Source organism: Syngnathus floridae, chromosome 2 (genome assembly GCF_059516105.1).
Source record: "Syngnathus floridae isolate MCC-2025c chromosome 2, RoL_Sflo_1.0, whole genome shotgun sequence".
Taxonomy (NCBI): Eukaryota; Metazoa; Chordata; class Actinopteri; order Syngnathiformes; family Syngnathidae; genus Syngnathus; species Syngnathus floridae.
Window position 1 is genome coordinate 16,480,596 of NC_142414.1, and position 14,812 is coordinate 16,495,407.

Sequence of the window (14,812 nt, forward strand, 5' to 3'; positions counted from 1 at the left end):
GGGCGGGGCTAGAGCATCTGATCGTTGAAGATCCAATTTCTCTAATATTAAATGGCTTTCAAGTATGAGCAAAACAGGGCATCCACATTCGGCAAAAACAAATAGCAATTGTATCAATGTGTCAGAAAATATCTTTATTCAGCTCTTAAACAGTTGGAGGAAAAGTTACATAAAAAGAACTCAAGGTGTATTTTGTTAATGTTTTAAATCAATCCTATTCACAATTAAGTGCAAGAGTTGAGGGGCAAAAATACAAGCACCCTGGCAAACAGATTCCAAAATACCAAGAATCAAAATACACATTTGAGCTAAGATTGACCACTTCTGACGCAAAGGCAAACATATATTTTTTGATACAATCAAGCAGTCTATCACATTTTTGGCAAGGTTTTCTGTTGTCCAATTCCCACAAGAGTGAATGCAAACAATATTACCGAAGGATAACATTGGTGACAATAACTCGGAGAAATTGTTGAGTTCAGCGTCAACACAAAAACAGCCTGCAAAGGGAAACACAACACTTCCAAATTCAGTGCAAAAACATCTTGTAGAACGATATGACAATAAAACAACTGGAAAAAGCATTTAGCTCAGGACTTATATAGTCTATCAAGAAATGGAATGAACGTAGTGAAGTCATTTTAATGTTATGATTCATTTTACTTTCATAACTTCATTCTTTTCAAATGTATGCTTTAATTTACTTGTTACGCAGTCGGTTGTTTAATTTGCTGGACTCATTAGGTACACTTGCAAAATGGGTAGCAAGATGGCGCCTGCCGAGCAAGTTGGCCTGATTGTTTTTATACAGCCCCACTATATTTTGCGGCTTTATTGTGCCAAAATCAGATTTGACAAACCTGAATGCTGCAGTGCTTTTTATAGACTCCAAAGTAAATATTAAGAGTGTTCAAATGACTGTTTCTGTTAGCGTGGTGATATTTCCAAAGGGAGAATTTTTATTTTGTAGGGGTACCCAAAGTGTGGCAAATCTTTTTGTATTTCATTAGATTTTATTTGCATCAGTCCAATATTAGGAAAAGCATTTATTATAATTAAGAAATAAAGAAGCTGCACATTTAAGTGGTGAATAACCAGCAATGATTTCAAAGTGTCTGTTTACCAAATCTTAATGTAAAAAATAATAATAAATGAAAATGTCATTCATGCAATGCATTTTAACAAAAGTGAGGTTTTCTGTACTTGGACCGACTCGACTTTAGCTGCGTTCACACTTGCAGTCCCGTATGCTGGTCCAGTATAAAGTTTGGGGAAGGAAAAAAATAAAAAATTAATGACATGCCGATGCTCACATATTTCTACCACTTTGCTGGTGTTCATGCAGGCATTTTTCCATCCTCAGAACAAACAAAAAAAAGATTTACTGAACTGACTTATGATTTTCAGTTTGCGAGGTTAAACACATTTGTCACATCACAAAATGCTTCCAAGAAGTATTGTGACATAGCACCGTTGCAATGGCAAGTGTGAACGCAGCCTCGAGTTTACAGTACATCAATTTCCAAATGTACAGTGACTGCGGTCGTAGCGCTTTCGCTCAACACTGAACAATCTTGGCCCTTCCTTACTCACGATCAATCAGACTCAAATTCACCGGACAGTTGGGCTTAAAGTATGAAGAACTATTCATGTGTTAGCCACATCTGGATCCAAACCCGAAGGGTTGGACTCCATGTCGACATCCTCCACCTTCTTCTCAGTTGTCAGTTCATCCCTCGCTTGACGGGCACTCCCGTTTGCGTGCAGCCCTTTGTCCTCTTTGTCTGGCACTTGAGTAAAATCAGTCCGTGGGATCTTTTCTTCCCTGTCCGATGAGAGGCAAGGTGAGTGTTTTGGAGTCTTAAGCGGCGTATGAGCAGGCGAGCTCATTTGGCTGAAGGCGGCGTCACCGTCACTCATTCCCTCTGCCTGGCCGGCGCTGGCGTCTGCGGTGGAACCGTTGCTCTGCATTAGCGAGTTATCTTCTCTTTTCTTCTTCGGTGGTTTCTCCGTGTTTGAGTCTTGGTCTGTTTGCATGACGTTGTCTGGTTCCTGTCCGGCCTCCAGGGAGCTGTTTGTAGCTTTGAACTCAATGTCGACACCGGGCCCTGTTTTGACACTGGCGGTGTTGGGCGACTGATCCATTTCATCAGTTTCATTCATAGAGTCAGTGCCGTTGCCTAAAGTGTTGTCGTTGGACTCGGAATTCCCGTTTCTGATCGTCGTTTGATCTTCTTTTAGGTGAGGGGGCATCTCGGGCTGATTGAGTTTGTCTCGATTTGTTTCCGTCTGATTCTGCGCCTTGCCGGCATTATCCGGCTCCTCCTCTTTGAGGTGAACCCCTTTTTCACCATCTTTGCTTTTAGCCCTCGAGCAGATGTCATCCTTGCCGTCTCCGTTTCCGAGGGCTTCGGGTCGTTTCTCGGCCTTCCGGAATTGTTTCTGAATCTTTCTGGGACACCACACAAATTTATCCTTTGGCTCAAAGTGAAGGTAGGCGAAGCGCACAAGCTCCTGGCGCTTTTGTTTGTCCAGAACGGCAAACAGGAAATAGTCGAGTACGCTGCGTTTGACACTACTGAGGTTCTTTTTGACCAAAGTCTCTTCAAGAAAGAAGTGCACCAGCGGGGACTGATAGTGCTCAAAGCCGAGCTCTCCCAAGCTCTTCAGGATGCGTGTGATGCGCAGGTTGTTGTGCATGTTTCTAAGCGAGATGAAACAGTTGGAATTGAAATGACCACCCAGAAATTTCAGAGGAGGCCGCTTTGTGACATGACAAAAACGTTTAAGCTTTACCGCTCAAGGTTCCCGAAGCGCTCTTTCCAATTCTCTGCTCGTGTCACTTCACCAATGTCTTTGTTAACCAGGCGGATGCCGTAGAAGCCCAACATGAGTTCATAGGACTCCACAAATCTCCTTTTGGCATCCTCATTTCTCTTGAAGGCCTGGGAGGAATAAAGAGGGCAAAAAAAAAGGGGGGTGAAGCAAAGCTAAAGCAGCGTGGGATTCTTTTAACTACAAGACACTCACCTCAATCTCCTTCTTGGTGAGTTCAGAAGCCATGTAGTTGACCCCTGGTTCCCGGAGAGGGAACAGCCTGATGAAAGCAAGAACACGGATGCTCAACATTGATGAGTAAAGCATAAGGCCACCCCGCCGCACACGTATGCTAAATGTGCAACGAGCACGCTAGCTAGCAATACAAAGAAAAATTGCACATACCACTGAATGTATGAGTGGACTCTCTCCAACCTTTTGTAGTCATTTTTCCACTCTTTGAGAAAGGATTCAATGTAGACCTCTATGTCAGGTACGAAAATAACATGTCAGTGTCGTTCACCCTTTGGCCAGAATATTGTGGTTTGATTTAAGTAACATACCATCCGGTGCAGAGGGGAATTTATTGAGGTAGAACTGCAAGTTGTTCATTTTGTCCTCCGAGCACTCGTCATCTGCAAGATTCTGACAGGGAAACAGAACCGCATAATTTGAGTCCCACACAGAGTCTGATGATTGATTTGAAGGTAACTGTAGAGAACTTACAGGGTATCCTCTTCTGTAGTTCTGCATGTCCTTTGCTGCCCTCATGTTTCTGGGCGGGTGATGCCGCTGTGAACCACCATGGCAGTGAATAAACACACACCAAGCATTTAACCAACATTTCGAGTGATAAACATCACGGATTATGTACAGTATAATTCTGGTTAGTTTTTCTGACTAACTGCAAGAAATTGTAAACATAGTGAAAAAAACAAAAACACAAAGATAGAGCAAGATTTTAACTCGTTACTTCTTTACGGAACCAATTAAAATTTCTGTTTTGTTGTTGTATGATATTAACAGGAATAAAGGAAAATGTGCTTTCGGCAGTTTGCAAACATATTTTTTAAGGTTGTGTTAAACTTATAATCATATTAATATCTAGTATTAGAGTGCTCGTGTGGATTGGTGGGGGGCGAAGAATGTGCAGGCAAACTGCATGAACTTGTTTTCTTGGAAGTGTTGTGTATAGGCCCAGACAGGGAGTACCGGACGAGATAATCTCAAGGTCGGTGAGGAACGAGAACAACAGCACGTCTATGAGACCGGGCTTCGAGGGGAAAACCCAACCGTCTGACCTCAGCGACACCTGGACGGGGAGGAGATGGCCATCCACCAATCATCTCACAATATTTTGCATGCTTTAATATTCATATTGTGTTTCTTTAAAACTGGGCAACCCGGAAGAATGTGTCGTCTTTTGGTGGTCACAAAAACGCACGAGCTTTAGTGTGAGGGACCCGGGACCCAGGCCTGTATTAGTGCGCTTTGTCAGGAATAAATAATTGGTAAATTTGGTCTAATTGATCTACTGGTCTTCTCTTTGACAGAACGAACTCGCAAAATTGTTAGGTGCGCCAGTGTGTGGATTAGGACATAGCAATTTATGAGTTAAGTGTTGATCACAATTTGGAGTCAGATCAATAACTAGAATCCGTAACCTAACAGGAAACATGCTAACTGAATCCACTTAATCTTGGGTGACCAGACGTCCTCTTTTTCCCGGACATGTCCTACTATTGGGCCCTAGAAAAATGTCCGGGGGGGAGTTCAAAATCATCCGGGATTTTGTTGGACTGCCTCAAACATAATACATGTCCAGTACATTGTCAACAGAATTACCACTCCGTTCCATTTCACTCAATCCCAGGTTTTTCTGCAAAGAAGTTACGCCGGCCCTTCTCCTCAAATCTAGTCACTGTGCTACCAAGTAGGGTGGGCTGGCCAGTCTACACCGAGTGTTTACAAGCAATGTCGAAATGAAAATGCACGTTCGCGGAGGAGTTGAATGAAAAAATTCCCGTGCTTTCGCCAGGGTCATGATCCTTCTGAAGCTGAGTGCTTGACATGCAAGGCAGGCACTTACGTGTCTGTGGCAAATAAAGGTGCCAACCCAAGAGGAGGACTGAAGAGAAGCCCTTTTTTCTTCTTCAAATGCTGCACCGATGGCAGTATTTCTTTTGTCTTTTTGTACTTAGTGTACCACAATAAAACTAGTTAGTGTTATGAAAAGGTGTCCTCATTTTCAGAAACCCCAATCTGGTCACCCTATTTAATGTGCCACTATAACACTCAAAAATGTCCGTACACATAGTGTAGTCAGTGTTTTTGTTAGTGTAAATATGTTTTTGTGTGTGTGTATATGTGTTATTTTGTGTTATTCGGGCCAATGAATGCAATTGCTATACAGACACCATGTTATGTGTGTCATAACATATGACACAAATGACCCCCCCCCCCCCCCTAAAAAAGGTACCCTCTTTTTCAGAAACCCAAATCTGGTCACCCTACTGAATCTACTTTTTGGTTCAGCAGATACGGCAGTTATGCATCATTTATTTTCCCCGCCGTAGAACAAACTACGAACAAATGTCGCCACATCCAGCTCAAAACGAATAGTCAGTATATCTTCGAGTAGCCTGCTAGCCTAGCTTGCTAACTAGCAAGATAGCAGCTAATATTTGCGTTGCACCAAATGCAGCAACAACAATGTTTTGCCAATTCACCCGATTTAACACCGCGGCCTCACAATGACAAGTCAAGTTTTAACTTCGCGTTTTAGAAACGCACTAACCGATACAAGAGTCCTCGAGCGACGAGGTTGACCATCTCCGGCCGGCTCCTCTCCATCACTCTCGGTGTCCCACGTCGAGTCGTACTCGCACACACAGTCGTCCTCCATCACTGCCAAATCGACGAAAGCCACCCAAAGCTAGCCGAGCTTGCTTTCCGATAGAGATGTGCATGGATCCAGCTCCACTGACACGATCGCTCAGGTTAGCCGAGGACAGCACTAGACAGCCTCTCTTCGCAGATCTCCCATCGTCTGTCTGTCTCTCGTTTTCATTCCAGGCGGTGGTGACGTCTTCCCTCAGGTGCTCGAGTGGGCGTTTTATTCAACCCACACAGTAAAGGCCATATCATTTATTGAGGTTGAAGATAAGCGGGAAGAAAGCTGTTTAGCTCCATGTGGTGGACAATCATTCGAATGATGGCTTGTGCGTATAAAATTAATTTATAAGAAACCATCATTATCGACTATTTTGAAGGCAGTTGTTGTTATATAAATTTATCAAAGTGTTATTTTAGACTTATTTTAAGTTATGACTCTTCAAAATCAAATTTAATTTAAAGATTTAATTGCAAAGTCAACGAGGTCGCGATACAGATACGCTGGCATGACGTCATCGATCATTGCGTCATTTCCGTGTTCAAGGCGCTGCTGCTAACATGTAAACACAATAGGGCCGCTCACGTTTTACTTGTCAATATCCACGAAAAAAAGGTGCGAACGCCTACAACGCCTACAACTCAAACAGAATTCTAAATATTAGTGTGTTTGAAAGTCTGAAACGGAAAGTACAGGCTGCATTGAAAAATAAAATTGACGAAGTTGAGGAGAGAATGTAGCTAGCTCGGGAGCTAATTTTTCTGTACCCAAGTAACGTTAACTATTATTAACTTAACTATGTTGGAATTAGTACCAGTTTGTTTACTTTTTCTGACTTTGGAAATGTTTTACAAGTTCGGCGAGGCTCAAAATAGCTGATGGCTTCCTGATGCTGAAGCAGACCCCAACGACGAGAATCGGATTCAGGGGGACTTGCACCTGACAGGAGATGGCACATGTCATCTGGTGATCTGGACTCCTCTGGATCTTGTAATCCTACTCAACCATAACATTTTACCGTCATTGTTTCCTGTTTTCCACTCTATCTATGTCAAGTGACTGTTTCGTGTTACACAATTGTGTATTGTCATGCATTATTTACCTTGTTCTACTACAGGATATTCATTCTAAATGTTGACACCCGCTGAAGCCTCCCCAGATTTTAATTCTTTGATATCAATATCTGTGAATTTGTACTAGTTGAACTGCTGTTTTGTGTTATGATGTTTAACAGCATATGTTTGAAAAGCAGCAGAAGAGCAAAGTAGTCAAAATAAATTGAGGGAGCAAGCTAACTATGAAGACTTGTTTTTGTGAGCATATCCAAGCACTTATTTCAAATGTTCATCCATCTGATGGGCATGTAAAGTAATTGTTCTGGGAATAGAAAGTAGTAATAGACCTTAAATTAATAATAGACCTTAAAGACAGAATCACACATTTATTCTGAAACATTTCAGTTAAGTATAGCATGTCACAAAAATTTATGAACACTGAATAATTCATGCAAGTATTTATTAAAATACATTTCAAACTAATACAATTATTAAGAATCATTTTGTCTTATACCATGAGAATTGTTTCATGACACCACGTCATTTCGCAATGACATTTCTCATTCTCATGGTATTTGTGCTTCAACTTTGATTTCATCCTTCAATGTTCGATCTGCAAAGAAAAAGCAAACAAGCAAACACTTGAGTCATAAGATGCCAAAGTACATTTTTATGAGACACCCTAAATATTGAGACATTTCATACAAGCTATGTAGAGGGAGATGTCATGCAGTAACTCAAGCTTGTTGGCTGGGGTAAAATCTTTATGCCTGGCTTTAAGTGGCTCTAAACAAATTGAAAAGTTCTGTAAATGCAGAACCCAAGTTGTTGAACATGGACATTATTTTGTATGCCCATCATAGCCAAAGTAAAATTCATACTGTAAATAATGACCGTGTTTTCAAAAATAGACATGGATAAAATAGACATGGATTTTGTAACTAATTTACCTAAAATGCAAATTAAAAACCCTAAATCTGACTCTAAAACGTCCTCTGTAAAATGAGATTCCCTTTTTCATGCATACATCTACCAAGGCTAAAAACTCACAAACTTAGTGGTTTCAACAAAAGATTTGGCCCATTCTATCCATAGCTGGACAGGAACCAGTGAGCTGCATTTATACAATACAGAACTATAAATAGAATCACCTACCATTACTGGAAATTCATCTTCGACGGCCACTGGTGTGAGTTTCTATTTTTAGTCCTGGTTGCTGTGGAAACTGGAGGGCTCAACAGTCAGAGTAGCTATTTAGTCTTGCTGCTTTATCACTTACGCTGTTTACTCAATGAGGAGGGAAACATTTGTTAATATACAGCAAGCTGAAACAATTTACAGAGACCCAATTGGATTGTGCTAATTGGAGATTAGGAACGAATTTAGACATTTTACTGTCGGATTCATTCTTGTAATGAATGCTGACTCGAGCGAAATTTTTGTCAGTTTGAGATACAGCGCTGATCTTAAAAAGTACGCACGCATGCACACAGACACACAAAGGTTTCAAGTACTGATGAGGCAAAAAAAGATTAATCTTCATTAGGCCAAAGTTGTCAGACGTCAACACTATAGAGTGCATGCATTTTATTTGTTGGGGATTGGTGGAAGGCTCCAACGGTATCACAAAGTAAGAATGTTTTAAGGTTTGGGGGGGTGTCATGGGGTCACAGAAGGCTTGATGCAAGTTACAGCACGAGGTAAAGGATTTGCAACTTCACTTTAATATTTTCTTTTATAACGATCTGTTATAATACGTTTTGTTCACCTAAAAAAGAGTAATGTGTTCTAAATGTCCCAAATATTTGTAAGCTAATATATTGGCGTTCTTATTGTAACATTTTTCGACGGGAGTGTACGATATACGTACGGAATACTGAATAGTTGAAAACTGGGTAAATATCGCCCTCAAACTCACCGTGTCCGTACTTGCTTTTGAAACAGGTAACCATGGAAACCAACATCCTAGTGTCTCTGTATTTAAAGAACCAGCGAATGTAGCATTGCATTTATTTATTACATCATCTCAGACGACTAGTTTGCGGAATTTTCGAGAACCTGAAAATGCGTGATAATACACTGACGTCATTATAAAAGCAAATATTTAAAATGTATTTCTTTATTCGTCTTAACCCCACGCCACGAGCACTCCATGTTCTTGCAGGGAAAGCAGCAGTCTGCGTTGGTTGCAGCCTTTCTGACACGACTCGACACCTCACGACGTAGCTCAAACTAGGAAGTTGCTGTCCATGGTGCTGATGTTCGCCCCTCACGATGAGAGGGCCGACTTGTTGCTACTCACTCACGCACGAACACGAGCACGCACGCTCTCTTTACACACTACCGGGTGCTTGTTTGCGCATGCGAAGAGGAAACCTGGGACCACTTGGCTCTTTAACAGATCACCGTGCGAAGATTATCAACAGCTCCCCCTCCTTGTCGATGTAAAACACGCAACAGGCTGCACCACCAATGTGACGAGGAGCAGCAGGCTCCCACCTGTAACAACGCCAGCGCCGAGGATGAAGAAACAAAACGTCCGGACCTTGTCGCTCATCCTCTGCATGCTCTCCTACTTGCTGGTAGGCGCCGCCGTCTTTGACGCGCTTGAGTCGGAGACGGAAAGCGCCCGCAGGCGCTACTTGGAGCAGAAGCGCAACGAGATGAAAAAGAAGTACTTCTTCTCCGAGGACGACTACCTAGACATCGAGCGGGTGGTACTGCAAGCGGTGCCCCATCGAGCCGGGAGACAGTGGAAATTTGCCGGTTCTTTTTACTTCGCGATTACAGTAATCACCACCATCGGTAAGATGGAATTGGCATTTTAATCATGCATTGCTGTGATGTCACCCGCAATTCGCGTCATGTGATACTGCCTTTGCGAAGCCGAGGCTCAGTTTAAATTGAAATTAATTGATAACGAGAAGTTTATTTTTGTGATTGATTTTGAGTTGTAGAAATGTACCGTAGCATAAACCGTGAGTCGTTCAAACTCAAGTGTCAAACTCATTTTTGTCAAGGGCCACAGTTATGGTTATTTATGATGGTTTTCTTTAGAGGACCGTTATAACCCAAATGAGTGTATGATCGCCTCATGTTACACCCATAACAAAGTGATAAAGTCGTTATGAGATCAGAAGCCAGGCCAGTCATTGTTCCAAATGTTCTTAAATTTTTGTTGCGTAAAAAGATTTGGAACAAAAAAAATGCGAAGCAGAGGTGCAACAAGAAATGAATAACTAATAATTATGAAATGTATTGATTTTATTATGAAATCAACCAATTTGAAACAATGTCTTATGTTCCAACAAGGTGTTTGGAATACAAACGTCTTTTATCCGATTCATCAACAAACTAATCAACAGAACAATTAAAGATAATCCTTTGTTACAGCCCTAAAGTGAATACAAATTGTAATTTTGTTTATTTTAGCAAGAAACTTGAAGACGGCACACAATTTGCTTTCATAAGCCCCGTGGAAAGATGTGGTGGACCCATCTGGCCCCCCAGGCCCCCTGTTTGACACCTGTGTCTTATTTGTGCTATAAAAGGGGGGTGGGGGGTGGGGGGGGGGGTGGGGGATCCAACTGCAAGCTCTTAATTCCAACCATGCATGAAAATTGCCACAGTATTTAACCCCTCTTAAGACATTCAGTTCTTTTTTGCAAGTGTTTAAAAATGTAAGTTCACTACCAAAACTCACTGCTGCCTCTCATTTGAAGGTTACGGTCACGCAGCACCAAGCACAGACGCAGGAAAGGTGTTCTGCATGTTCTACGCAGTCCTGGGAATTCCTCTGACTTTGGTCATGTTCCAGAGCCTGGGAGAGAGGATGAACACATTTGTGCGCTATCTTCTCCAGAAGACCAAAAAGTGCCTGGGCTTTAAAAATACAGAGGTGTCCATGGAGAACATGGTTATTGTGGGATTCTTGTCTTGTATTGGTACACTGTGCGTGGGGGCTGCTGCTTTTGCTCACTTTGAGGGATGGAGCTTCTTCCACGCTTACTACTACTGCTTCATCACCCTCACTACGATTGGCTTCGGAGACTTTGTGGCCTTGCAGAAAAAGGAGGACCTCCAGGAGAAAACCTTCTATGCGGTTTTTAGCTTCATGTACATCCTGGTAGGACTTACAGTCATAGGGGCCTTCCTGAACTTAGTGGTTCTCCGCTTCCTCACCATGAACAGTGAAGATGAACGCAGAGATGCTCAGCAGAGGGCATCCCTGAAGAGAGACAGAGGCCTTTTAGATGGAGCTTCCCACCTTCATGCTATGGGCGAGCAGAGCAGGAACGACTGCAGGGAAAGGCACAGTCACAACACAGCGTACAGTCACAACCAGAGTCCGCTGTTTGTGCCGATGGAGGGGGGAACGAGTCGGACCAACCTGATCAGCTCGTCAGCGGACAACCACGAGCGAGGGGGAAGCCCCTGCAGACTGCGCTTGGAGGTGACGCCGGACGAACGCAAGCCGGAGTCGAGCCTCAGCTCGCTCTGCTCCTGTGTGTGCTTCCCCATGGACATTTGCGATAGCCCCAGCAGTCAATGCAAAAGCAACCATGTCAGATCTGTCTACTACAACTCAGTATCCTACAGGATCCACAGCAGCTCCCCGGGCTCCAGGAACAATACGGGACTGTCTTCCCCAGGAGCAACGCACTCACCAGGGCGTAGCTTCCAGGAGTTCCCTCGAACAAGGAGAATGTCAGTGTGAAGGACGATTTATAAGCGCTTTTGCTTATACAACCGATTTTGTTGATAAAGCACACGACTGTCAATGAAGATGATGTCGCACGTTTTCCGAGTGCATGCTCAGTGGAGTGCATTGCACACAATGTGGATGCATGAGTGCTTCTGTAAAATAGGAAATGTCTTCGAGTCCCCATTTTTGTCTCCCGTAGCATGCTTCTAAATAAGGATGACAAAATGCAAAGAAAGGCTCCCTATATGATGCGTGCATTTCGCACGACAACCAAGACAAAACATACAGTAATTAATGCCTCTTTAGAGTTTCACAACTTCAAAAAAGCTTGAATTATAAATACTGTTCAAGACTGTAAAAAACATGCTTTGCCCTACTGGATGCCGTTAGTTTGTAGTTAATGATTTGACAAATGAGTGCGTACTTTAAAAATGAAAAGGCCTTAATGAACTTGGACACAGTAAATGAAAGCTGTGCCTTTTTTGCTCAGAGAATTTAATATATCTTTGTAATACATATCAAGAGGGGTGGTGTGAGTGTGTGTTTGTGTATGTGTGGGAGGGGGTCTTTTTGTTCACGCTAGCATTCATGCACTTGAATGTAAACATTGGTTTATACTTTAATGGATGCAGTAGATACCTGATGCAAAATGTAGCATGATACAGTAATCCTCCCAAGATCTTGGAAAATACTTTCGGGAGCTGGTGGTGTTGACTTGAGATTTGATGTGACTTGTTATATTGTTTTATTAAACAAAAGCGCAACATCAGCAAAACTACTGTAATATGTTTTTTATGAGTGTTATTTACTTTGGTCAAAGCTAGGACTTTTTTCCCTGCGGGGAGGGCAAGGATATCACTGGGTCCCTGCAAAACATTTTATTGCACAAACTCCCCAAAAGAGCTCTAGCTCAGTTGGTGGGGTACAAAAGCTTCCCAGAAATGAAATCCCAGCACATCTAGAATTTGATCCATCTAAAATTTCATCCACAAACGAATGAATGAATGAACGAATGAATGAATGAACGAACGAACGAACGAACGAATGAATGAATAAAATTGCCTTCATTCAGGATGTGGGGCAGGTTTCTTCAACCACTCAATACTAACACATGATTATTTTTATTACTTATCACTAACCATGTGATATTAAAAGTCGAGATGATACCGGATAGCTTGGAAGTACTGGGAACCCATTAGAATGTTTACTCTCCTCTAGGAAAGGATGTTATATATTTAAATTCAAAGTATCATAAGAAATGCAAATTTAGGAAATATCAATGGACCTAAATAGATCGTTCAGGCTTGATGGTAGAGAATGGAAAATAATGCCATTAATCTAAAAGATGATAATGTGCATTTCAGCACCTGTCTGATTCACTTCAGCATCAAGAAAACAGTATTCAATATGTTTGCTGGACCTCATTTTCAAAGAGCTTAAGCGTGATTTGTCTACACACAGGTTAACATGTAGCATGTGGAACTCGATAATCATCATTTTAAACGTTGCTACCGATTAAGGCAAAAAAGGAGCTTTTCGTGATCTTTCAAATGCCACTCCTCACTCGACTTTAATATCGGGCATAAGTGTTCTGCTTCTGACTGAGAATAACTTTGAGAAGGGGGCCCTCTATAGGGGAAAACTCTCCATTGGGGATTCTTTAGAAAGGTGACGTTATTTATTTGACCGCTAGAGGTCAGCATATACCCATGTAAGATCTGTCCATCAACTCAAGCTGAAACAACATAAAAAAACATTTCAAATTATTTACGACACATATTTATGCCATCGTGGTGTGGTGACAGTCCAAACAAATACATGTTCGTCCACTACATATCTAAAGTGTGTAGATATCCACATTGTGACATCTTTTATATAGTTTATAGATGTGTATAGATTTTTTTTCCTATTAAAAATGCACTGGCAAATACAATTTGGAATATACTGTACTCTGGGTGGAGTTAACATGTACTCTCAGCATTCAGCATATCTAAACCATATTTAGCTCTAACACCTGAAGCAGAAGTCTTGGTTATTTTCAGTCTGCCGCCAAAAGACTGATGGCATCGTTGAGACTCCCTGCAGTCTGCACCATGGGAATGACACGGCGCGGGATTGCGCAATTGCTGCTGGCTTGTCACACGGCCAACCTTTCGATTTGTTTACAGATGCAATATGTCCATCTTGGCTGAGTACTAAAAGAAGCCAGGGGAGCTGGTACTTGCCAGTTTATTTATTTATTTTAGTCTCTCTCTCTTGTTTTTCACTCTGATGATTCCCTCCGCAGGGAGCATTTGAAGAAGAAACACACTTTCATGGTGATCAAACATCAAGTGTTCTCTGGAGTAATTGAACATTGTGACACTTTCATTGTCTTCTGCTTGATTTATGGCTGTCTGGCTACATAAAACATTCCGGTCTCTTTTTTGTTACACATCTTATGAACATTTTCATTGCACGTTAGTTGACTTTTTGATGCACCCCATTGATAGCACTAAAATGCTTTCATTATAATGTTCCAGGGAGTTTTACCTTAGGTTTCCAGACATGCCTCAGTGTTCCTGCTGAAAATAGATATCAGCATTCAGCATTGTGTATTTTCCAAATTTGTGACCCACTTCATTGAAAGATGCTCGATAGAACACTCAAATAGGAAAGACGTGCCAATGAAAGGATAAGATGTGCCGCACGAACTGATGTAAACTGATCCTCAAATATTACACGAGTCAATACATACACCACCCATGTTAATTTTGCAAAATATCAAGTATGACGATGAATAATAATGATATTAGTATAGATCTTTCTTGAAGGAGGTTCAGCAAATCATTTCATGTCTGGGCCGACTTTGCGTTAGTTTCACAATTTAGTTGCTTTCTCTTTTCCATATGTAAGTCCATAGAGGTCACAATCCACTCTAACAGATTTATTTGTCATTGTTCATCTTTAATGGTATCATTAAAATGTCATACTTGTTCTTCTGGTCTCTTGGCAGCAAGCTTGGAACTTTCCCCTGTAATGGGCTCGCTATTGACCATTCGCTGGTAATTGAACAATAATGAACTGTTCTGTGACATGACTGTGAGTGTGTATATGTGTGTGTGTCTGTAAGTGAATGTGTGTGTGTGTGTGTGTGAGATTGATTCTGAAAGCAGCCTTTGAGGGCACACTATCTGCAGGCTCTGCAGGCGTCATGTAAAAGAGGGTCGAGATAACTTTTAATTATGGCCTATAGAGGGCAATGTTGCATCTTATGTAACGAAATCATCGCTCACTTCTGGGTGTTCAGTCCTACTCCCATGCTTTGCTCAATTTGATTGTGATGTGAGTTTATGCTCAAAA

The 14,812-nt window shown here is 41.7% G+C and overlaps 2 protein-coding genes and 2 long non-coding RNA genes across 4 annotated transcripts; 2 read left to right on the forward strand and 2 right to left on the reverse strand.

Moving 5' to 3' along the window:
* Positions 1–108: 108 nt before the first annotated feature.
* Positions 109–6,154, reverse strand: ogfr (opioid growth factor receptor). Its single transcript, XM_088360837.1, has 7 exons — positions 5,615–6,154; positions 3,544–3,609; positions 3,381–3,462; positions 3,223–3,301; positions 3,031–3,097; positions 2,797–2,945; positions 109–2,704 (listed from the first exon to the last, which is right to left on the reverse strand). The coding sequence occupies exons 1-7, from the start codon at positions 5,720–5,722 to the stop codon at positions 1,648–1,650; spliced, it is 1,608 nt and encodes a 535-aa protein (XP_088216963.1). The 5' UTR covers positions 5,723–6,154; the 3' UTR covers positions 109–1,647.
* Positions 6,128–7,005, forward strand: LOC148402216 (uncharacterized). Its single transcript, XR_015854227.1, has 2 exons — positions 6,128–6,325; positions 6,566–7,005. It is a non-coding gene; the product is annotated as an uncharacterized LOC148402216 (long non-coding RNA).
* Positions 7,006–7,136: 131 nt separating this feature from the next.
* Positions 7,137–9,604, reverse strand: LOC148402217 (uncharacterized). Its single transcript, XR_015854228.1, has 2 exons — positions 7,921–9,604; positions 7,137–7,378 (listed from the first exon to the last, which is right to left on the reverse strand). It is a non-coding gene; the product is annotated as an uncharacterized LOC148402217 (long non-coding RNA).
* kcnk15 (potassium channel, subfamily K, member 15) lies at positions 8,829–12,245 on the forward strand. The gene is made up of 2 exons (XM_088360845.1): positions 8,829–9,570; positions 10,488–12,245. The coding sequence occupies exons 1-2, from the start codon at positions 9,015–9,017 to the stop codon at positions 11,480–11,482; spliced, it is 1,551 nt and encodes a 516-aa protein (XP_088216971.1). The 5' UTR covers positions 8,829–9,014; the 3' UTR covers positions 11,483–12,245.
* The last annotated feature ends 2,567 nt before the right edge of the window (positions 12,246–14,812 follow it).